At 42.0% G+C, this 24,562-nt stretch overlaps 1 protein-coding gene across 1 annotated transcript in view; it reads right to left on the reverse strand.

Moving 5' to 3' along the window:
• DNM3 (dynamin 3) overlaps positions 1-24,562 on the reverse strand; it is a 377,707-nt gene that overhangs the window by 249,494 nt on the left and 103,651 nt on the right. Inside the window, 1 exon segment of the mRNA XM_040407594.1 lies at positions 2,887-3,000. Coding sequence (XP_040263528.1) covers positions 2,887-3,000 — 114 coding nt within the window.

Genomic DNA, 24,562 nt, shown 5'->3' on the forward strand with positions numbered 1-24,562 from the left:
AAGGGCGCTGCTGCACGTGCTATATTCATATCATTTATAAACAGTTAGAAATCTAGAATTAGTAGCAAATATGATAGGAATTGCTGCATCAATACATGGATAAACGCCATACAACCCATGTCTACTGGTCAATGCATGGTTTAGAGGTCCAGTAAACAAATCTAGTGGTGCAAAAAACAATAAGATTTACATTTTTGGTGAGAAATCCCAAAATTGAGTGTACTCTGCACCAATGGAGTTTGCTCTTATCACACCTATGGCCAGGACAGATGGCAGTGCACCCCCAATGGTGTGAAAACCAAGGCCATCATGGCAAAGTAAGTTGACTTTACCCATCCTGTGGCACAATACCAGTCTGCAAAAGTCCAGCTTCCATAGAAGCCAAAGTAGTAGAAGTAGTAATGCAATATTTTCATTGACACCATGCCACATTTAAACAGTCAGTGTCAATGGTGCAACACCACTAAAGCTGGAATCAGGAATAGTTCAAGGCTTCAGTGAAACTGCGCAAAGGTCATATTGTATGGTTAGAGGTACAAAACGCTTGTATGGCTTTGTAGTAATCTAGCCTGGTCCTTAGATCACACTCAACTACTAGTCAATATCAAGTCATAATGACTGCATAAATTAAAGGGTTAATCCAAGATTCTGATATTAATAGCCTATCCTCAGGATAGGTCATCAAGACCATATCGGTAAGGGTCTGACCCCCACGTGTTTGAAGAGACTGCGGCTCTCGGAGGCCCTTTCCTAGGCCAGTAATGGCACATTCTTCGGTCACATAGCCTAGTTAATGGGGTTGAGATGCAATATCAGACACATCCGCTATCCAATGGACGGTGCTGTGAGCATCATGGCCTCCTCAAGCAACTGATCAGCAGGGGACCTGGATGTCATACACCCCACCGGTCCTTTCCTGAATCAATATTAAAATCTCAGAAAACCTCTTTAATATCTGATTATAATGAACTGAATGAAGAAAAATAATTCAAACAAAGTTGTAGTAAGGCGTGAACCTGTTTTTCCTTAGATGATTTACAAGGTGTCTTGCATCAGGTTTAAAAAAAATATATAAAAATTTGTTGCTGAAATGAAGTTCTAAAATTCATACCATGTGTTTTCTGGCGCAACATAGGTTAACGCTTGAATGTAAACTGAAGCCGGCAGAGGGCCTCCTTAATTGGCTTCATTCCAGTGGTGAGGGTTATGAGTGACAGCTAAAGGATAACAGAGCCTTTATTTTCATGGCTCGTTGGGGGCCCTCTGTTTGCAGAGGGTAACAACGCCACACACCAGATGGTCTCATTTTCAAATTCCAACTGGAAAACTCACGACATCATGTAAATGCATTCCAGATAAATGTAGACGTTTTCTTTTTTCTTTTTTTATTAACAGAAAACATAGAGCAGAAAATGTTCAAGGGTAATCCGTGTGGCCTTAAGGAATTAAGAAAGAATTCTTCATATATCCAATTTGGCCAGAAACACTAATTGAATTTTGTTAGTGTTTAGCTTTCAATCAGAGTTGAAGAAACAATGAGCCGTGCTACAAATAAATACTGTCCAAGGCAGCTTTTATCACACACGGAATGGCTTGGCTTGCCCCAAAAGTGCATTTTTAATACTAATAAAAATCACCTAAAACTACTTCGGGCTGTATAAACACAATGAAATGTGTTACACATATAACTGAGCAGTAACATATAGTGCATATGTCTCAAAACAGATCAAAACACAAATAATTATATTGTATTTTTGCCCCATAATATGCAATTTTTGTTCCCCCCAAAGTGGGGGGAAACGACAGTGCGTCTTATGGGATGAATACTAATGAGTGCTTCCATTATGGAGAACCAGGAAGAGGTGAATGCAGAGCTTCCCAGGCTCTGTACTCACCGCTTCCTGGTCCTCGACCGCTCGCTGTGCTGTGACTGCGCACAGCATGGGGTTGTTGGCACGCTGTGTGGGTCAGATCACAGCACAGCGCATGGCAGGAAGAAGCAGGAGAGGTAAGTTGATTTTTTTTTTTTTACCTGAGCATGGGGGTCATTCACATGGAAGTCTGATCTGAGGTCTGATTGGGGGTGATTCACACGGAGGTCTGATCTGAGGTCTGATTGGGGGGCTTACTAACATTGGGGGTCTGAGCTGAGGTCTGATGAATTTTTTTTCTTATTATTTTCCACCTCTAAAACCTAGGTGAGTCTTATGGGCAGGTGCGTCTTATAGGGCAAAAAATACAATATATATATATATATATATATATATATATATATATATATATAAATAAATTACATATTTAGGAGAGATTCTTGATTACCAACGCTATAGAAGATTCAATTAAAACCTCATTTCATTCACAACCTCAGGGGGTGTACTGGCACTCACTGAAAAAACCGAGCAAGGTATAGAGACATATTTTCATCTCATTTTCATTATCATCTATAGGCAGCACCGTTTCAGGGTTCTTTCCCCTCATCAGTACACAGCAGGGTACCAGCTGCCTGGCTCAATGAGAAGCCAACTCTCGTTGAAACCACCATCTCCAGACATTTGTGTCATTTTATACATGGGGAAACTTCTTTAATGCTGTAGTTATATTTATAGTTATATAACTTTTTATATTATTATTGTTATATAACTCTTAGATATGCTGACATCATTAGCATTATATATATATATATTTTCTAATAGACAAAAGGGTGGGGAAGAGAGAAGTACAGTACATAGGGAATGTTATATCCATTTGCCAAGCAATATAAATTTGGGGGAAAAAACTATTTGTCCTGAACCCACTCCTGCTTGTGGTGGTCATGGTGGAAAAGGAGCATATCCTAAAACCACAAAAGCAAATTATCGACACATATACACGTCTCATACTACTCACCTCATCATCTTTATACCAAGAGAGACTTTCAGCTGTGAGAATAAACCAGTAGTCCTTGGAGCCTCCTTTCATAAGGCTGATGTTGCTTATGGTCAACCATCCTTTTCGAATCACCTACACAGGACGAGTAAAACTGAATTTCAGTTCTCTGTAATTATCACTTCGATAACAATAAATAGAATATGCAGACTATATATAAAATATATCATACAAAATGCCAAATTTAATACAAGTCTATGAATAATTAGTATGTTTTTAAAGCTGGTCATTAAGGGGGTTTTCCAGGATTTTGATATTGATGGTCCATCCCCAGGATAGGTCATTAATAACAGATCAGCAAGAGTCTGACTCCCGGTACCCCCGCCGATCAGCTGTTTAAGGAGGCTGCAATACTCCGGTGAGCACTGCGGCTCCTCACAGCTTACCAAGCAAAGCGTCATCCACTGGATAATGGCTGTGCTTGGTATTGCAGCTCAGTGCCATTCACTTGAATAGGCTATGTAATCAAAGAACGGGGCGGCACAGGACTAGGAAGAGGCTGTAGCGCTCACCAGAGCACCGTAGTCTCTTTAAACAGCTGATTGGGGGCTGGGAGTCAAACCCCCACCAATTGGATATTAATGACCTATCCTGAGAACTGGTCATCAATATCAAAGTCCTGAAAAACCCCTTTATTTGTAATAACTCCCCAAATATGTTAACCATTAACACTGTCCTCTATATCTTTTAACCATGTCTTAGGCTACTTTCACACCAGCGTTTTTGCAGGATCCACCAGGGTTTAGCATAAATGCTTCCGTTACTGATAATACAACTATCTGCATATGTTATGAACAGATCCGGTTGTATTATCTGTAACATTGCCAAGACGGATCCGTCATGAACTCCATTGAAAGTCAATAGGGGACAGATCAGTTTTCTATTGTGTCAGAATGTGTCAGAGAAAACGGATCCGTGCCCATTGACTTGCATTGTGTGTCATGACATATCCGTCTTGCTCCGCATCCCAGGACGGAAAGAAAACTGCAGCATGCTGCGGTTTGCTTTCCGGTATGAGAACGGAACGGAATGCATTTTGGAGCCTTCTGTTCTGTTCAGTTCCGTTTTGTCCCCATTGACAATGAATTGGGACAAAACAGAAGCGTTTTTTCCCCGGTATTGAGACCCTATGACAGATCTCAATACCGGAAAATAGAAACGCTACTGTGAAAGTAGCCTTATACAGCAGGTTCTTTCCCTGTAAGAGTTTTCTTATTACTTGTTGGACCCCTATAAGTCTTTATGCAGCATGAAAGTTCCTTATTATTAACTAAAGACGATACAATCCGGGTACTTAGGTACCTTTTTTGTTTCTTTTTGATCATTTAGACAAAAAAATTATGGACAAACACAACTTGATATCTGGACCAAATAATACCTTGCAAGACCCCTATGACAAGTATGTATATCACCTGTCTCACAGAGATTATGAGATAATGGCTTCCTCACCCGTCTTCTCCATAAGTTATTGAGAAACAATTAAGACAATTAAAAACATGGACAAATGAAATGTTTATTATGGACACTTGTGAAAAATCTCCTGTTTTTATCGGCTGCGTATAAATCTATGGAGGCTTGGAAACACCAGAAACATTACACCCAACTATAGATTGCGACAATGAGACTACTGGATGAATGTTAAATATCATCAGCAAATCTCCAGAAATCGGTTGTCTCCTCCCAAGTGAATCTTAGCAATAAAAAAATAACATTTACTTTTGGCAGTTTTTCCAATATAGACCCTGTAGTAGCAACACAAAAAAGTTATTGGCATATTCTAAATAACATGCCCAATCCTTGTCTCACATGGTTCAAGTTTAGGCGGCTTAGGCAGGGTGCTGAATCTCCTTACAGAGACCAGTCCTGTATGGAGACTTACTGGTAATGGTCCATGGGAAACAAATATGCAAAGAGGTATCTCCCGAAGAAGAGAACCATCTCACCAGGGAGCCACTTCCAATAGGTGCATAGTGGTTTAAGTTTTTATGCACAGTTTGCAATGGTTAGTGAAATACATTATGATTAGTCTCTTTTTTTCTCTCTTTTAATCAGAAACAAACAGTATAACATATAATGTTCGAGTAAATATACATCATTGTACTTAAAAATTATACATAAAATGGTTTTAATTCTCCATGATATATTTCTTACACATTACCATACCCTTGCCCTAAATGTCCACCTACGTCCCTGGTTTAGATCCATGGTTACATATCATATGATTTTCATTTTCAACTAATGGACATTGTTTGCAAGTTCACTTTATAATTTCCACTACATCTTCACATCTTCACACGTTTACTTGGCTATTGAGCTCAGAAAGAGCAAATTTAAATGAATAAATTCTACGTGTTGCTGACTAATTTTCCATACAACTGTGTGTGAATCTGCTCAGTTGCTCCTGCTCTATAAGTCTGTATTTTACTTCTCCTGGGGCCATATGACCTCCAATTAATGCAGGGAGAGCAGGCTGGAGCTTTATACTTGCACTAATTAAAATCAGCCTGTGGGACAGACAGGTTAGTTAGGCCAATGGAATCAGCCACACCTCCAAAGCAGACAGAAAAGAAAGAAATGGAGGTTAGTCATCACCAGGAGAGGTAAAATACAGAGTGGGCTCAGCATGCATGTGCAGCCTGCATTCCCTGAATTTAATGGAGGCCATTGTGGCACCAAAAGAGGTATAATATAGTGTTTGCACAGCATGCACATGGAACCTACATTCCCTGAATTTAATGGAGGCCAGTATGGCACCAGAGTAGGTGGTATTTAGTGTAGCTTCCTGTCTTAAAGAGATCGCCTTGTCATTGGCGGACAGGCACAAATGATTTTGTACAAAATGTATTTGCCAAGAATATCACATTTATAACTGTTTTGAATCCTACATTATGAGGATCTTCTCAAGATGGCGCCTCTGCCAGTTCTCTGAGGCCAAAACTACATACACACTTGCTGTAGCAAGCAGCTTCCTGCCAGCCAATCAGATTGGATTACTGAGAGACACGCCTCCTTACTCTGAAGTCTAATGCAGGCATGCAGCATGAAGGACCGCCCCTCTGTCTTCCTAGCCGGAGACAGATGAGCCATAGCAACGGTCTTTTAAGGGAGCAATGGAAAGGGACAGGAGACATTAATGAAAGCGGTTATTTTAAGGAAATTACAGATCTTTTGGCAATCATTGACAGACTAACTCAGGTATACATGCCTAGCTCTAATAAACTAGCCAATAAAAAAAATATGACAGTTATCCTTTAAGTGCAAGCAGAATCACCAAAACAGTACGTGTCACCTTCAATTTCCTTTTTTTAAAACCCCATGATAGAGCTTCAACACAACCTTTAAAGGCTGTTCCATAATGTAAAAGCAGACAAATGTAAAACTATGGCAGCAGCCGTTGTTCTATCTCCTTCTGCTTCCATGCTAGAGTGATCGTGTGCTGCTGGAAAAGTTAGAAAGTTGCTGGCATGAAACTGAGCAAATCAGGAAGAAGGGAAACACATGCAGCAGTAGCAGGGACAGGAGATAATACTGCAGCTGTCAGCATGGTCCACTTGACAGGATGAATGAAGGATGACATGGTTCCTTCCCTCTGGGTTCCAGTGAGCTCAGTTGGGTTGAATACTGTCCTTCTCTGGATTCCTGCAATCTCTACATGAATAAAGTAACAGGAGGAAGTAACTTTGAAAGATTACTTAAGCTTGTAAAAACACCCATCTCCCTCCCTTCCCCTGAAGATCAGGTCAACAGGAAAATATAATTTTCTAAAAATGTCCTGCTATTGTTAAAACAGCGTTGTTTAGCCACTTTTATCATGGAGCATCTATGGTCTTACTGTCAGGCAATATGCACAATCGCGTGGAAATATATTCTAGCATTGTTTGTGTTTCAACAGATCCAAAAGCCAATAGAAGATCCACTGTAACACGGTCACGATGTGTCAACCTGGGCAAGAAATTCATACAAACTAGTATGCTCTTCTGACATGGACAGTGTGTCCAAAGTGAATGGAGTTGTCCCACAAACCAAATTTATTACCTACTGACATGACAGGTGCTGAATGTCTGCAGGGTCGGACTGGGGGTTCGGTGGGCCCTCCAGAGGAAAGTATTCTCTCTGCCTAAACCCCATATCATCAATAAAGTCTAATAGGTTTTAATTCAAAGAAATAGACCCTAGTGGCAAGACAGCTCCGAATGTTTTTTTTCCTGGACTTTTAGGCCCACTATGGTATCAGAGCCTGGGCCCACTGGAGGATCCTCAGGCTCTCTAGTGGGCCATTCCAACACTGAATGTCCCATTGCTGCAGGTCCCACCAAACACTGGAAAGGGGTCTCATAATGACAGTTAAGGGATGCTTGAACGGAGCAGTAATTGAGCATGTGCGCTGCCACTCCATTGAAAGTCTATAGGACTGAGAGAGATAAAGGTATTCCATCAGATATGTCCTATAAAAAGCAATTCTTCAGGGTGCATTGAGACGTGCGCAAATTCGAATCCGTAAAATAGGAATGCAGTCCATGTGCTCCCCACACTTTTTGCCTGCCCCATTGAAAAAAATGCCTATTTGTATCGCAAAACGGAAAGAATAGGACATGTTCTATAATTTGTAGCTCGGCTTCAGTAATGTGGAAAGCACACAGATGACATCCATGCGCTGTCCGCATTTTTGCGGCCCCATAGAAATAAATGGGTCCCCGTGCGATCCACAAAAAAATGCGGACCGAAGCGCAAACTAAAAATACAGTCATGTGAATGTACCCTAACCCTGTGGAAATATTTTATTAATACTTTAACACTTAAAAATATGTTCTAAACTGAAAACTTACTTTCAATACACCACATGGTACCTGGAATGCCAACTAAGGCTTGTTTCACATTTGCTTTAAAACAGATAGTTAGGTTGTTCCGGCCAGGAACAGCCTGCCGGATCTGTGAATACCAGACACTACCAAGGCTCTATCTGGCCCCATTCACTATAAAGGGGACTGGCAGACAGCTGCAACCCGGTAAATATGCCGAGAGGCGGCCGGAACAGCCTGCAGGACCTGTTTAACGCAAATATGAAACAAGCCTAAGGGCTGTTTCACACGAGCGAGTCTATTGCGGGAATCACGCTCCGTGTGTTAGTGTGATCCTCCGCTGTGGACTTGCAGGACCGCACGGCATTATCATGATTTATAATGCTATGTGTCTCTGCATGGCCTTTTTTCCACAGAATCATAGTGACATAAAGCTGTCAGTATGATTCTGTATAAATAAGGTCAAGCAGAGACACATAGCATTATAAATCATGATAATGTTGTGCGGTCCTGCAAGTCCACAGCGGAGGATCACACTAACACATGGAGCGCGATTCCCGCAATGGACTCGCTCGTGTGAAACAGCCCTAAGTCAAGACCCCACAATCCGACATGACCAAACACTACATTATATATGATAAAACCTTGATGGAAGGAACTTCTCAGGATATCTATACCTAAGAGCCAAAATCCATGCATCTTGCTCCCCCCTCCTTACCAAAGCTCACCTTTTACATCTTATGGAAAAATAAAAATTTACTTCAAGAGGAACCTTAACCAAACCTCATGTTCTCTTTCATTGTTTGCATACTCCATGTTGGAGTAGATTTGGTAATAAAAATGTTAAACCTTAAAAAAGAAAAACATTTTAAGATGTTCTATAAATCTGAAGAAGGTGTTATTCCTGAAATGTGTTATTTCAGGACTACTGAATTAATAAAGATAAAGATAATCTTCTATTCAAGTTGACTGCACTAGGGTCTGGTGATTTTCTACAGCTGAAGCACCTTAAAGGATTTTCCCGAGATTCTAATATTGATGACCTATCCTCAGAATAGGTCATCAGTATCAAATTGGCTGGCATCCAACACCCTGGACCCCCATTAATCAGCTGTTTGAGGAAGCTGTGGCGCTTACTACAGCTCTGCTCTATGAGCACTGCAGCTTTCTCGCAGGTTACTAAGCAAAGCACCTTACATTGGATAGCTGCTGTGCTTGGAATTGCAGATCAACCCCATTCACTTGAATGAAACTGAGCTGCACCTAGGCCATGTGACCAATGAACATGACGTCTCTGGCCTAGGAAAGGCCTCTTCGAAACAGATAATTGGTGGGGTGCAAGGAGTCAGACCCCAGCCGATCTGATATTGATGACCTTCCCAGGAATGGGCAAACTGCGGCTCTACAGCTCTCCAAACTACAACTCCCAGTATGCCCAGTCTGCCTACAGCTATCAGCCTACAGTAGGGCATGATGGGATTTGTAGTTTTACAACAGCTGAGGAGCCGCAGTTTGCCCATCCCTGACCTATCCTGATCAATTCAGAATCTCAGAAAGCCCCTTTAACTCACAAAAATTGCTTTTCATAGAACATACATCTGAGGAAATGGAAATCACTATAATGACATATTTATGTGTAATCCCGATGTATAAATCAGTTTGATGAATGTTCGATTAGAATGTCGAGGAAACTAAATAAAGAAGTTGTGAAAAGTAAATATACATTAATGTCCAGAGGTCAAAGATCATCTTTGTCTGGAATTTTATTATGGGCAACATTGTGTTATTCAGTGTTCATGAATGAGACTAGATTGGCTATAATGATCATATAACTCATCAAGAGGGAAAAGTTACTTGCTCTATAAAAATATGAAGCTTGTAGAAAAATAATCTAAAAACATATAAAATATATAAACATTACAATACTACACATACAGTATCTAAAACATTGTTCTAGAGAGTGTGGACTCCAGTGAAGAAGGTAATTCAGCAGATGTCTCTGAATCTTTAAAATTATTTTAAGCATGGACCTGTTTATGAACAAAGATGCCAAGGAAGTGAAGGTGGAAAACCTTGGTGTTTAGTATCCCCACATAACATAGTAACATCATTTGTAAGGCTGAAAAAAGCATATATCCATCCATATGTTGATCCAGAGGAAGGCAAAAAAACAAACACATCATGAATTAAAAGCCAGTTTCCTGTATCTTAGGGGAAGAAAATTCCTTCCCAACTCCAAATCTAGAAGCCGGGATAACTCCCTGGATCTATGATAAATGGTTAAACTGGCAGAGAGTTCCATAGTCTCACTGCTCTTACAGTGAAGAATCCCCTTCTATGTTTGTGTAGACACCTTCTTTCTTCTAGATGTAGAGGATGTCCCCTTGTCACAGTAATGGGAATAAACAGATGACGGGAAAGATCTCTTTAATGTCCCCTAATATATTTATACATGGTTGTTAGATCCTATTAGATAGATAACTCTAATTTTGATAATCACTCTGGGTACTGTAGTCCTCCCATTCCATTTATTGCTTTAGTCATGCCTTTGAGGTTGCTCAAGCTCTGTCATGTCTTTGGCTACTTTCACATCAGCGTTTTTCAATTCCGCTATTGAGATCCGTCTTAGGATCTCAATAGAGGATGAAAACGCTTCAGTTTCGTCCCCATTTATTGTCAATGGGGTCAAAATTGAACTGAACGAAACGGGATGCTCCAAAACGCAATCCGTTCTGTTTGGTTGCACTCCCATTGCGGACAGAATAACGCTTTAGAACGACAGTTTTTCTGTCCACGATGCGGTGTGGAGCAAGACGGATCCGTCCTAAAACACAAGGTAAGTCAATGGGGACGAATCCGTTTTCTCTGACACAATAGAAAATAGGACCTAGATCACAAGGTGAGGTTATGATGCCCGATGGAGAGCTGAGATAAAATAAGTTATAACTGAAGGACAGATAGGCAGGCATGGACAATGTCTGCAGCTGATACTGGCTGGAAGACCAGTGAACTCCATAGAGCAACAGTTGCTAATTTTCCCAGAGGCTTTGGCTGGACATGGAAGTTTAGCACAATGTGTGAGAAAACAGATACAGCTAAGAAGATGCAGATCAAGCAGAAAAAGTAAGCAAAGAGGTATCTCCAAAGGAAGAGAACCATTTTGCTAGCGTCACCTTGTGGAAGTGGCTTCCTATGAGCCGATTTTTTTAACAAGCCTTGGGATTTGACAAAGGGATATAGCCAAGCCAGATATTCATCCATAGTCAGCTGTTTCAGGGTACTTGCCCCTAATCAGTATGGAGAAGGAATCTGGCTGGCTGCGATGCCTTAAAGGATAACTGTCATATTTTCATCAAAAAATCTATTTTAGCATATGTTACTGCTGTAGCAGCATTATGCATAAGGAAATCTTTAGTTTCTTCACTTACCACTGTTTTCCTTGAGTTTTCCCCTTAGTTACGGCTGTTTTGAATCCTACATTATGAGGATCTTCTCAAGATGGATCCTCTGCCTGTTTTCTGAGGCCAAAACTGCATTCCCTCAGGTCACATACAAACTTGCTGTAGCCAGCAGCTTCCTGCCAGCCAATCAGATTGGATTACGGAGAGACACGCCTCCTCTGAAACCTAATGCAGGCATACAGTGTGAAGGACCGCCCCTCTGTCTTCCTAGCCGGAGACAGATGAGCCATAGCAACGGTCTTTTAAGGGAGCAGTGGAAAGGGACAGGAGACATTAATGAAAGCTGTTATTATAAGGTAATTACAGATCTTTTGGCAATCATTGACAAACTAACTCAGGTATGCCTGCCTAGCTCTAATAAACTAGCAAATAAATAAAAAATGAAAGTTATCCTTTAAATGCAGCTCAGGCAGGAGGCTGGATCTCCTTAAAGAGACCGTTCCTGTATGGAGAGTTACTGACTTATTGGCAATGCTCCATGGGAAAAGACTATGGAGTACTTCCAGTAAGTCTCCATACAGGACTAGACAAGAGTCAATAGACTGACATCATGATAGAAGACACTAAGAGTGACCATCTCACCATGCAAAACACACGGTTGAGCGAAGCTCGGGGAAAGTCTTCAGAATCCACTGCTTTGTTACAAGTGCTGTTGAAAATAGAAAGAATTCAACAATTATTTCACAAGTACAATAAACTATGCTGAAGATAAGAGCAATATGTATATGACAGGCCAACATATGCTGCAAGGCTATTTACTTATGTCCTTCCTCTAATTCTCAAAAATGCTTTTGTTTTAGAGAAGCCAAGTAACATCTTCATAATTATAGAGATCCTCTTATCATATTAAAGAGGACCTTTCATCAGCATCAAGTATGTAAACTGAATATACATACATGGAGAGCGGCGCCCAGGGATCCCCTTGCACTTACTATTATCCCCGGGCGCCGCTCCGTTCTCCGGTTACAGGCTCCGGTAAAGTCATAGTTAGACTCCACCCATTTGAGCCTGCCGGCGTCTTTCTCCTATGTTGTAGCGCTGGCCAATCGCAGCGCTCAGCTCATAGCATGGCTAAGAGCTGAGCGCTGCGATTGGCCAGCGCTACAGTATAGGAGAAGGAGACCGCGGCAGGCTCAAATGGGTGGAGCCTAACTATGACTTTACCGGAGCCTGTAACCGGAGAACGGAGCGGCGCCCGGCAGGGGCGTAGCTAGAAATGCATGGGCCCCATAGCAAAAAAAAATTATGGGCCCCCCCCCCCCCACATATCTATCGGGCCTCCCACCACCCCTTCCAGAGCTCCCACGCAAACACCCATCCTAGATCTCCCACCGCCATGAGCATAGAAAAGTCAGAGGAAAAACAAATAAGTATATGAACCTTTTAATTCATCCGTCCTGCCGCAAGTGTAAAAGTACATTTATGTCTGTGTCTGTCATATAAGAGTGTGCCCCCCAAAAGAAGGAAGGGGCGCCCTCCTTATCACTGCTGGCATCTCTTTTTAACTTCAGATGATCAGACTCTCACTAATTACAGCACACGCCCTGGCCTGTAGTGTCCACCATCAGACAGGGGAGGGAAGAAAAGAAACCCCAGAACTAGAGTGTCAGTGTGCCCCCCAATGTGTTGGGGGCCACAGGGTTTCTTCCCTCCCCTGTCTGATGGTGGACACTACAGGCCAGGGCGCAGGGCGTGTGCTGTAATTAGTGAGAGTCTGATGATCTGAATTCTGCCTGCAGACCTGCAATGGCTTCTCTTGGGCCCCACTCTGAGTCTGCAGGCAGCTCTTTTTAACTTAAGAATTTAGATTATCTCAGAAATCATAAATTCTCAATAATCTCACTTCCTTAAAGGGAACCTGTCACCATGATTTTGTGCATAGAGCTGGGGACATGGGCTGCTAGATGGCCGCTAGCACATCTGCAATACCCAGTCCCCACAGCTCTCTGTGCTTTTAATGTGTTAAAAAACAGTTTTGACCCATATGCAAATGAACCTGATATGAGTCCTGTGTCCGGAGATGAGTCCAGCGGAAAGGAGCCCAGCACCGCCCCGCGTCCTCCGAATCTCCTCCTTGCTGGCTGACGTCACAGAGCTGGAGCGCCGAAATCTCGCGATGCGCGAGCTAGCGCATGTGCAGTGTTGGCATCATGTTCATTCCCTGTGCTCGCATTGCGAGATTTCGGCGCTCCAGCTCTGTGACGTCAGCCAGCAAGGAGGACGCGGGGCGGTGCTGGACTCCTTTCCGCTGGACTCATCTCCGGACACAGGACTCATATCAGGTTCATTTGCATATTGATCAAAACTGTTTTTTAACACATTAAAAGCACAGAGAGCTGTGGGGACTGGGTATTGCAGATGTGCTAGTGGCCATCTAGCAGCCCATGTCCCCAGCTCTATGCACAAAATCATGGTGACAGGTTCCCTTTAAATTCAAATGAATCACATATTCACATGCATGATGCATCACTTACTTTTAGAGTCACTGACTGTAGTCGCACAGACTGGAGTGGCACGACCAACGGCACACACACGGCAGGACTGTCACTGGACTGGAGAGACCAGGCACTGACTCCACTGAGGACTGGAATAGAGGAGTGACTGACTGTGAGCCGGTTCCTCTCTGGCCCTCAGACTGGTTTTGGGCAGTCACTCAGTCAGCAGTATATCAGATTTAGATAGCGCCTCTGACTGGCGCCAGTGCGGCCGGCGGGACCACTCACTCCATAGTCCTAGTCCCACTCCCTCCACAGCAGGTACCCCCCCCCCCCCACACCGGGCCCCCCTCCCCCCCGGGCTCGCCCCGCCCCCTCCACCGCCTGAGTCCGCCTCCTGAGTCCTCCCACCAGTCCCTCTAGTTAGTAGGAGGCGGAGCCGGAGGAAATTCATTCCTTTCCTGCACTGCAGTCTGCGGCGCTGGTGCCAGCCTGGCTCGTGGCTCCGCCTCCGCTACGCCCCCATTCCGGCCCCCTCCACCGCGTCCGCCTACCTTCTCCAGGACTCCAGACACTCCTTAAGTTGTGCGGCAGCCGGCAGTGCTACAGCCTACTTCCCCCAGGGCCCCAGCCAGGCCCGAGCCGCGGACCGCCCACGCCCCGCCCACTACACTGGGCGGGCGGTCGGGCCTGGCTGCATGTGAGTGTGAGTGTATTAATAAAAAAATTTAAAAAAAATTTAAAAAAATTATGCGGTCCGGACGGGCCCCCAGTGGCGTAGGGCCCCATAGCCACTGCTATGGTTGCTATGGCGATCCCTACGCCACTGGCGCCCGGGGATAATAGTAAGTGCAGGGGGATCCCTGGGCGCCGCTCTCCATGTATGTATATTCAGTTTACATACTTGATGCTGATGAAAGGTCCTCTTTAAGTTCATTAATATTGGGGCTGGACCAACAATCAGCTGACAGACATGGTTCCAGCTTCACAAACCTCTGGCGGTCAACTGCTATTGCTGACAGAAGATCCAGCTGGCCATGCATTTCCCATGCAGCTGCAACTGGAAATTCATTATTGCATGTTGCTATCCAAGAAAATGGCCATCCATGTAATAGACTGGCCAGGCTGCCTCAACAACAAAACTGCCCAATCTTCTGGCCAAGTGAGCATGCAATCCCCTTTATGACGTCCAAGTGTCCTAACAGGGTATATGGACAGGGGTAGTTCTAAAGGGACAACACCAAATTCACAATTGATTGCCCCTACAAGCTGGATCTTCTCAGGAAGAAATATTAAGTTTCATGAGGCAATTAACAAACTATGTAGCAGTCTATTCTATGAGAAAATTCTTGCACACCCTTAGCTGTAAATGCCTTTGGTGAAAGCCATCTGGTAGCTAAACGCACAAACATTACTGGAATTCACAATTTAAGAAGGGGTGAGAATGTAGAGACTATTTCCTAAATATTATTAGTGTCCTGAAGAGCACGGATATCCAGTTGCAGTCCCAGATATGTCACAAATGCCTTGTCCTGGGTAGTGAAACGAAACCAGTGCTGAACATTGTACACATACACTTAGCATATACTCTACTAAAGTTACAATGATCACGTCACGTGAACACATGATCTATAAAATTAGTTATTTTGTAAGATAGAAATACATGGTTTAAAAAAAACCTATATAACTCCTTAAGGACTGGCCCATTTTAGTGAATATATACACAGTTGAATCACATTATTATGACCACAGCTAATATCCAGAGTTTATGCCATGTGCAGCATGGACAGCAGGTAGATGGGCCGGGAGGGACTCAATAAGGTCCTAGTAGTCACAGGTATCTGGAGCCATGCTGACTGGAGTGCATCTCACAGCTGCTGGAGGGTGCATCGGGGGAAGATCCACAGAGCGAACACGACGATCAAGGTGGTCCCACAGATGCTCATTTGGGTTCAAGTCTGGAGAATTAGGGGGCCAGGGTAGTACTTTGAATCTTGGTCATATCTTGGACATTTTTAGCCATGTGACATGCCGCATTGTCTTGCTGGAAGATCCCATCACCCCAGGATAAGCATGTATGGGTGTACATGATCTGCAAAGATGGGTTCATACCCAAATAGTTTGAGAGCACCTTCCACATGGATTAGTGGGCTCAGAGAATACCAAAAAAACATTCCCCAGACCATAACCCTGCCACCACCAACTTGTGTTCTTCCAGCAATGGTTATAGGGTATTTGTTCTCTGTTGTTTCTCACCTGGCACATCAATATCCATTCATTTGATAAAGCAGAAAACCTGACTCATTACAGAAGGCAACCCTTTGCCAATCAACGGAGGTCCAATTCTAATACTACTGTAAAAATGGAAGCCTTTTCTGCTGATGCAACTTCATTAGCAAAGGTGCAGTGACCATCCATCTGCTTCGGAGCCCCATATGCAGGAGAGTTCTCTGAACTGTTGTTTTATACATATGTCTGGTAGCCTCCCAGTTTGGCGAAGAGCTGCTGCACTGTAGTGTGTTGGCCCACCCCAGTGCACCTTCTTAGCTGATGTTCACCTCTCACATAAATAGTATTTGGTGCTCAGCAGTTTCCGCATCACATACATAGCACAAAACATAGCACGGTAGACTCTGATGAATAGTAAAGTGAGCCGGGCAGCCAAGTGAATTAGTCACCCTCCAGCCAGCTACTTAGCTCCATTTAGACAATTACACAGCGGTAATGCAGACACGGCTGATAGTTTTATGGTAGTTATAGTTAAGGTATTTTCATGACAAGAAATAAATGTTAATTTTTAGACAATCATTAACGCGTGTCAACCAAGAGACAATCACTGGTCCTAGTGACCAATTGTAAATAATCAGACAGCCTATCGCATACCTTATATACCCACCAAGCCAGCTTGTGACACATGACTTCCTTCATGAGCAATTCGCTGCCGACGTCGAAAGTCGGAAGTGATCTTAATAATTGTGACTTGACTGTGTATATTCACTATATATCTAGTTTTATTATCTTTGGGTTGGAATCCAAGAGTGAGGAGCATAACTGGTTTATTTTTTCTGGCAATGTAGCTGTATGACAACTTTATTTTTGTGGGACAATTTTCCAGTGCCACTATTTGAGGAATGCCAACAAAATAAAGAAAAATTCATAATTTTTCTAGTTTTTCCCCCCCAACTGATTACCATGAGGGAAAATTAACTTTATTTTATGGGCTAGTACAAATACAGCAACACTAAATAAGTATATGTTTTAGTTTTTTTTAATGTTTTATGGTTTATGTCCTTTTACATCATAAGACATGTTCTACGGGAAAAAAAAGTTGTGTTGCTCTATTCCAAGTTTTCATTTTTCTATTAGCATAGCCATATGTGGGCTTGGCTTTTATTGGATGAGATGTAGTTTTTTATCAGTTTAATTTTAGGGTGCATATATTTTAAAAGGGTTTTCTGAAACTTCACCACTAATGAGCTATCCTCTGAATAGATCATCAGTATCTGATCATGGGGGTCCGACATCTGGGAACCCCGATGATCAGCTGTTTGAGAAGGAATCGGTGCTTTTAGTAGCACCACAGCCTTCTCTGTGCCCACCAAGCTCACCGTCGTCCATTTGATAGTGGCTGTGCTGGGTATCGCAGCTCAGCCCCATTCACTTCAATAGGGCTGAGCTGCATCTAGGCCATGTGACTGATGAATGTGCCTAGGGAAAGTTGGGAGAAGGCCGAAGGGCTACTGTGAGCGCCTCTGCCTTCTCAAACAGCTGATCGGCGGGGTCCTGGGTGTCGGACCCCCACCAATCAGATACTGATGACCTATCCAGAGAATAGGTCATCAGTAGTAAAGTCACAGAAAATTTATTTAAAGGGAACCTGTCACGTTGATCATGGTGTCTCAGCTGAGCATGTTATAGAGCAGGATGAGATGAACAGATTGATATATAGATTTGTGGGTAAAGATTCAATATAATTTGTATTTCATTCATTTAGGTTCCTGCTTATTCTGGACTTGGAAGTCGAGGAGGTGGTCGTATCAGTGATTGACAGCTTTTCCTCTATGACTGTGTATACAAAGATAGCTGTCAGTCACTGATAGGACGGCCTCCTGGACTTCAAAGTCCAGAATGAGCAGGAATGAAATACATGAAATAAATGAAAAACTACCAGTACATGTGTAAATGAATCTTCTCAGCTCCTCCTGCTCCTGCTGCCTGCAGATGAATTCCCATTTTCATGGTAACAGGTTCCCTTTGATAATTTGTATTAATTTTATTAATCCTCAATTTTTTATGCCATGTGCTGTGCAGTAAAAAATGATAGGTTAATTTCTGGGTAGAGAGACAAAGCCCCATACACCCTGTTAAGCTCCTTAGAATCTGTCGTCCATATTAACTGGTGTTGTCCCTCTTTACATTTTGTAAAAGCTGGTAGGTGAGTAATATAAATTGTTAGAATACATCACAGGTAGTAGTTTGTGACATAAGTATTGTCCATTTAGTAGGTATATCATTTATTATTCAAGATTGTTGTATATACATTTAACAGAGAAAGAAACACATTGACTTACCTCATGCAAGTAGAAAATACTCTGCTTAAATCCTATAGTAAAGGAAATCAAAAAATAAATCTAAAATAACATACTACAAGTAATTTAGGTTACAGGTATGTGCCTATTGGGATTCATATTTTTAAATATTTTTCAAATACAGCTTTTTTGAATCAAATGTACATTCCGTCTATGAGATTTCAAATGGGGTGACCAACCATGAGGTTTAGTAGTGGCACTCTACCAGCAGGTCCTTGTAGTTCCTGATAGTGTCCAGAAGTGGTGCAAAATGACCAAATAACTAATCAATCCCCTGGAGACATCCAAGGATGTGATTTGGTGCACCCTATATCGGCAGTGAAGGATAGAAGTAAAATGATACAGTGTTCTGAAAACATGGCCTCACTCTAGCCCACCAGGCCACACCATTCTTGTCTTTTTAGTTTTAACTAATGGGCAATTTATGTCGTCAATAGACCATGTATATTAAATATCGACTACTGGATCATTATTAGTGATGAGCGGCAGGTGCCATATTCGATTTCAACGAAATTTGCGAATATTCGATAGAATATTCGTCGAAATCGAATATTCGTCATTATTCTAGTTATCGCGATTATTATGCGATTTAAATAATCGCGTATTGCGATTTTAACTTAAGGCTACTTTCCTATTGGTTTGATATCTAGAATTAGCAAAGATGACGAATATGACGAATGTATTCGTCATATTCCTCAAAACGAAGATAACAAAGTATTCTACATCTTCGTTTTAGCTACCTATTCGTCAACTTCGCTAATTCTAGCAATCAAATAGGAAAGTTGACTATAGAGACAGCTAAGTTTAATTCGCTATGCGATTATATTACTTTGCTTTTTTTATTTTATTTAATAGTTAAATACTTGATTATTATAATGATTCTATTTCTAAAAAAAAAAGCAAAGTAATATAATCGCATAGTGAATTAAACACAGCTGTCTCTATAGTCAGCCTTCCTATTTTATTGCTAGAATTAGCGAAGTTGACGAATAGGTAGCTAAAACGAAGATGTAGAATACTTTGTTATCTTCGTTTTGAGGAATATGACGAATACATTCGTCATATTCGCTAATTCTACCAAGCCAACCGTAGTAAACCAGGTCCAAGTTGAAATAGCAATGCGATTAATTCAAGTTATAATAATCAAATTTCGATTTCAACTTAGCACTGCTATATTCCATATTAGGCTAGAATTAACGAATATGGAATATAGCAGTGCTAAGTTGAAATCGCAATTTGATTATTAGAACTTGAATTAATCGAATTGCTATTTCAACTTGGACCTGGTTTACTATGGTTGGCTTGGTAGAATTAGCGAATATGACGAATGTATTCGTCATATTCCTCAAAACGAAGATAACAAAGTATTCTCCATCTTCGTTTTTGCTCCATATTCGTCAACTTCGCTAATTCTAGCAATCAAATAGGAAGGTTGACTATAGAGACAGCTGTGTTTAATTCACTATGCGATTATATCACTTTGCTTTTTTTTTTATATAAATAGAATCATTATAATAATCAAGTATTTAACTATAAAAAAATTTTTTTTAAAAGCAGTAATATAATCGCATAGCGAATTAAACTTAGCTGTCTCTATAGTCAACTTTCCTATTTGATTGCTAGAATTAGCGAAGTTGACGAATATGGAGCTAAAACGAAGATGGAGAATACTTCGTTATCTTCGTTTTGAGGAATATGACGAATACATTCGTCATTATCGCTAATTCTACCAAGCCAACCATAGTAAACCAGGTCCAAGTTGAAATAGCAATGCGATTAATTCAAGTTATAATAATCAAATTTCGATTTCAACTTAGCACTGCTATATTCCATATTAGGCTAGAATCAACGAATATGGAATATATCAGTGCTAAGTTGAAATCGAAATTCGATTATTATAACTTGAATTAATCGCATTGCTATTTCAACTTGGACCTGGTTTACTATGGTTGGCTTGGTAGAATTAGCGATAATGACGAATGTATTAATTAATCGAATTGCGATTTCAACGTAATTCTCAAATCCGATGGTACATTCTAGTATGGAGACGTTCCCATGGTGATGGGGACGCTCCATGAGCACGGAAGTCGTCAGAAGCGGCAACGGGCACTGACTAGAGCAGCCAGGAAGCCAGGAATTTTAAGGACAGGTAAGAACTACTTTTGGGAAGTGGGAAAGAAAAAAATATAACAATAAAAAAATAAAAAAAACGAATATTCGACATATCGAATTTATAGCACCATATTCAAAATATTCGCGAATTAGTGAAGTGCCGATATTCGCAAAAAAAAAATTTGATATTCGAATATTCGCGCTCAACACTAATCATTATGAGACTTATTTGGAATTGTGGCATTTTTTAAAAGAACCTTACACCTGAAAAAAAAATAGAAGACTCGACCAAAAAAATTAGGTAACCTATAGATACGGAGTATTCTTCTGTCCTCTTCTACTGATTGCCATGATTCTTGTCTTTTCACAAGGCCTCAAGTATCAAAACATCACATAAACCTCATAGTGCAATCACTACAGGCTGCAGTTATATTACATCCATAATGGAATATTGTCCTATCATCCTATTGAAGTCAGCAACAACTGATTCTGGTGGGGAAGAGGGCTGACAGAAGAAGAATTTAAAGTGGACTGGTCAATTCAAAATACAATCAACACTACCAGAAAATGAAAATGAAATAAGAACACCTAGGAGTTAAAATAAAAAGCCTATTTTACAATATAGCAGTGGTGGAGGGTTCTACGTGTATTGATCAAAGTTCCAAGATCCTTACTTTACATTCAGATGCTCCAGGCTTTTGCTGTCTGGCATTGCTGAAGTTTTTTTTTTTTCTGTTTGACAGCACTTTTTTCCATCTTCTTACTAGACTGCTGATTAGTTGCTGTTGAATTGTTTACTAGGCCTGCTAGATGAAGGCGTGTACCATTTGTTCAATTAATGGAATTCGAAAAGGGTCGAATAGAGGGACTTCGAGAAGCTGAATGGTTGATCTGTCAAATCTCCAAAAGAGTGTATCGGTGGTGTCGACAGTGGTCAGAGGATAGAACGCAGACACGTAATGAGGGTTTTGGACGGTCGAGTCAGATGCATGATCAGATCGCCATATAAGAAGAGCTTTTGTATCTCAAAAGACAGTCCCAGCATTACAAACTGATTCTGTAGCAGGCCCTGTAGTGACCACCTGGACTATAAGAAACTGTCTACTTGAAGCAGAACTGCATTCATGCACTCCACTAGCCCATTTGCCCTCTCAACATTGCCAAAAACGAGTGCACTGGTGGCAAAGAAAGCCCACTGGAGACGTGAAGGCAAACAGTAGTAATCAGTGATGAAAGCAAGTTCTGCTTTGGTACTAATGATGGCTGCAAAGGAAATCACAGAAGGGTTGGAGGGCAACTACTGCCATCATGCATAGTTTGGAGATACTCAGAACTAACAGATTTTATGGTGTGGATTGTCATAAGCTACCACTGGTGTTCCCGTCTGGTGTTTGTGGGGGAACATTAACCAGCCTTAAAGAGGACCTTTCACTACTCCTGACATTCCTGTTTTAATAGCTTCATACATTCCCCATGTAATAACAATTCTGGAACATCTTTTCTTATGTCTCTATGTGTCACTATCAGAGCTTTGAGACGTTCTCACAGCTCTGTTTCTCCACCCCTGTGATGATGTTACTACTAGAGCTTGGAGGAGTTCCCTCTGCTCTGTTTCTCCGCCCCTGTGTTGAGGTCTTTACTTCCTCCCAGCTGTCCCTCCTGTGTTTGATTTCTCTGCCTTTAAATCACCCCTCCTCCTTTGTAGGGTGTGGATTATACTTTTCATTTGAGCTGTATCTCTCGCTTGAGTATCTTCACTTGTGTGTTATCTTTCTATGGACCTGAGTTCTGCTGAAGCAAGTACTTCGGATAGTGTCTGCTGACTTTGGATCTGTCTTCACTGCTGCTGCAGCTCCTTAAGTTAAGTGTGCAGACATTGTGTGTTTCTATTTGTTTTCTGACTGGATCCGAGGCGACCCCGGTTCCGTCCATATTCTGAGCAGGGCACCGGTGGCCGTGCCCCTTCCACTATTGTAGGAGTTACAGTGGTCATCAGCCTTAGGTACGCGGGCATGTCTGGATCTGGACATGTGCTTAGCAGCATAGGGAGAGCTTTTAGGGTCTGACAGGGGTCACCCTTTATTCTCCCTAGTTTGGGTCCGGTCAGTAGCTTATTCTCTGTGTATGCTCTTGTTGCTCACACACAGACGTGACACTATGTTATGCCATTCCTTTACTATTTCTACTAGAAGTTATGAATGAATTGCTAATAGCCTTCAATAAGGGTACAGAGGGGAGGTAACTAGTGTTGATAGAGCACCAAAGTGTTCGGGTGCTCGAGTAGAACACTTTGGGATGCTCAGGTGCTCTACTGAGCACCCGAGCACAATGGAAGTCAATGGGAGAACCCGAGCATTAAACCAGGCACCCCCTGCTCTGAAGAGGGAAGGGTGTCTGGTTCACAGGAAAAGCTCAGAAATTGATGAAAACAACACTGAAATGGTTCGGGAACAGCATGGGGAGGATGTCTGTATGCATCTTGGACTCCCAGGTCGCTGCCGGGAACGATGTTGTCCGAGTAGTACGCCACTTTTACAGTCTGACAATAATACACACAAAACCAAAGATAAAATCGATTTTAGAGGAAAAATTGTTAGGAAACATTCTTTCCTGCAATTACAAGGAAGAGGCACTCCGATACAACCTGTATATCACATAAAGGAGGGCCTCATTCACATTGTAGCACAATTGTTCAGGTAGTAGGACTCCTACATTCATAAAGCCTGAAAGTGAAAGGGCTGCCAAAAATCACAAGGAACCGGCACTCCAATACACCCTTTATTACACATAAAGGAGGGCATCATATACACCCGTGAATAATTATGATTGATGGCCTGCTGGTGACCCTCAAAAACATTAGTAGTAAGGGCCTGCTGGTGACCATCTAAAACATTAGGGGCAAGGGCCTGCTGCTGATCTGATCCTCTAAAATATTAGGAGTGAGGGTCTGCTGCTGAGCTGACCCTCTAAAATATTAGGGGTGAAGGTTTGCTGCTGATCTGACCCTCTAAAACATTAGGGGTGAAGGTTTGCTGCTGATCTGACCCTCTAAAACATTAGGGGCAAGTGCCTGCTGCTGATCTGACCATCTAAAACATTATGGGCAAGGGCCTGCTGGCAACCCTCTAAAACATTAGGGGCAAGTGCCTGCTGCTGATCTGACCCTCAAAAACATTATGGGTGAGGGCCTGCTGGTGACCCTTTAAAACATTATGGGTGAGGCCCTGCTGCTGAGCTGACCCTCTAAAACATAAGTAAACACACATCTTTGTGATTTATTTCTAGGTGGCATCTCTCTATAACAGGCATCCTCAAACTGCGGCCCTCCAGCTGTTGCAAAACTACAACTCCCAGCATGCCCGAACAGCCTACATATATCAGCCTACAGCAGGACATTGTGGGAGTTGTAGTTTTACAACAGCTGGAAGGCCGCAGTTTGAGGATGCCTGCTCTATAACAACAGGAGAGCCTGTGTGATGCATCCAGCCCAAAGCATGGTCTGCCTAATTGTCTCACCCAGAACATAGTACAGTCTTCATCTTTTTATTTGGTTTGATTTAAGATGTTATTTATATAAATTATCTATTTCTAACCGACCCCCTGATGAACCCGAGTAGGGAAACGCGTCGGGGTTAAAAATACTATTGACATCATTCCCAACATATAGGGTTTTACAGGGCCAGACAGGGCAGGTACGGTACAGGGACAGGGAGGTCCCACCATTAGGCATTATCCCTGGGCAAAGGCTAACCTAGGCTGATACAGGGAGAGAGCTACCCCCAGCACCTATTCAAGTGCTCTAGCCTTCCCCTAACTTATACTTATCACCAATGTCACAAGTGCCCTTGTGGAATCTGTACTATCCATACGGCATCAAACTCACCAATTCACGGTGGTAGCTGGGCAGCATCTTGTCCTTACCTTTTTGAGGTCACCCATATATCACAGGGTGATTTATTCTCTCTTTAATTAGAATTAATAAAATATATATTTTAAAAGGGTCCAATACTCTAAGATAATACTCACTTTACGGACACCGACAGTTGTGTTCAAAATTATTCAACCCCCACTGAAATTGAGTGTTTTGGCCAGTTTGACATTGATTTTGATCATTTCAGTCATCTTGTTTACAATTAAATCAAAGAGGCACTTGTAAGTCAGACAAATATAACATTTATAATGAAATAACCACAAATGTCTTTTCTGTGCTCACATCATTATCAGTTTTATTCAACCCCCAA

This window comes from Bufo bufo, chromosome 9 (assembly GCF_905171765.1).
Source record: "Bufo bufo chromosome 9, aBufBuf1.1, whole genome shotgun sequence".
NCBI lineage: Eukaryota > Metazoa > Chordata > Amphibia > Anura > Bufonidae > Bufo > Bufo bufo.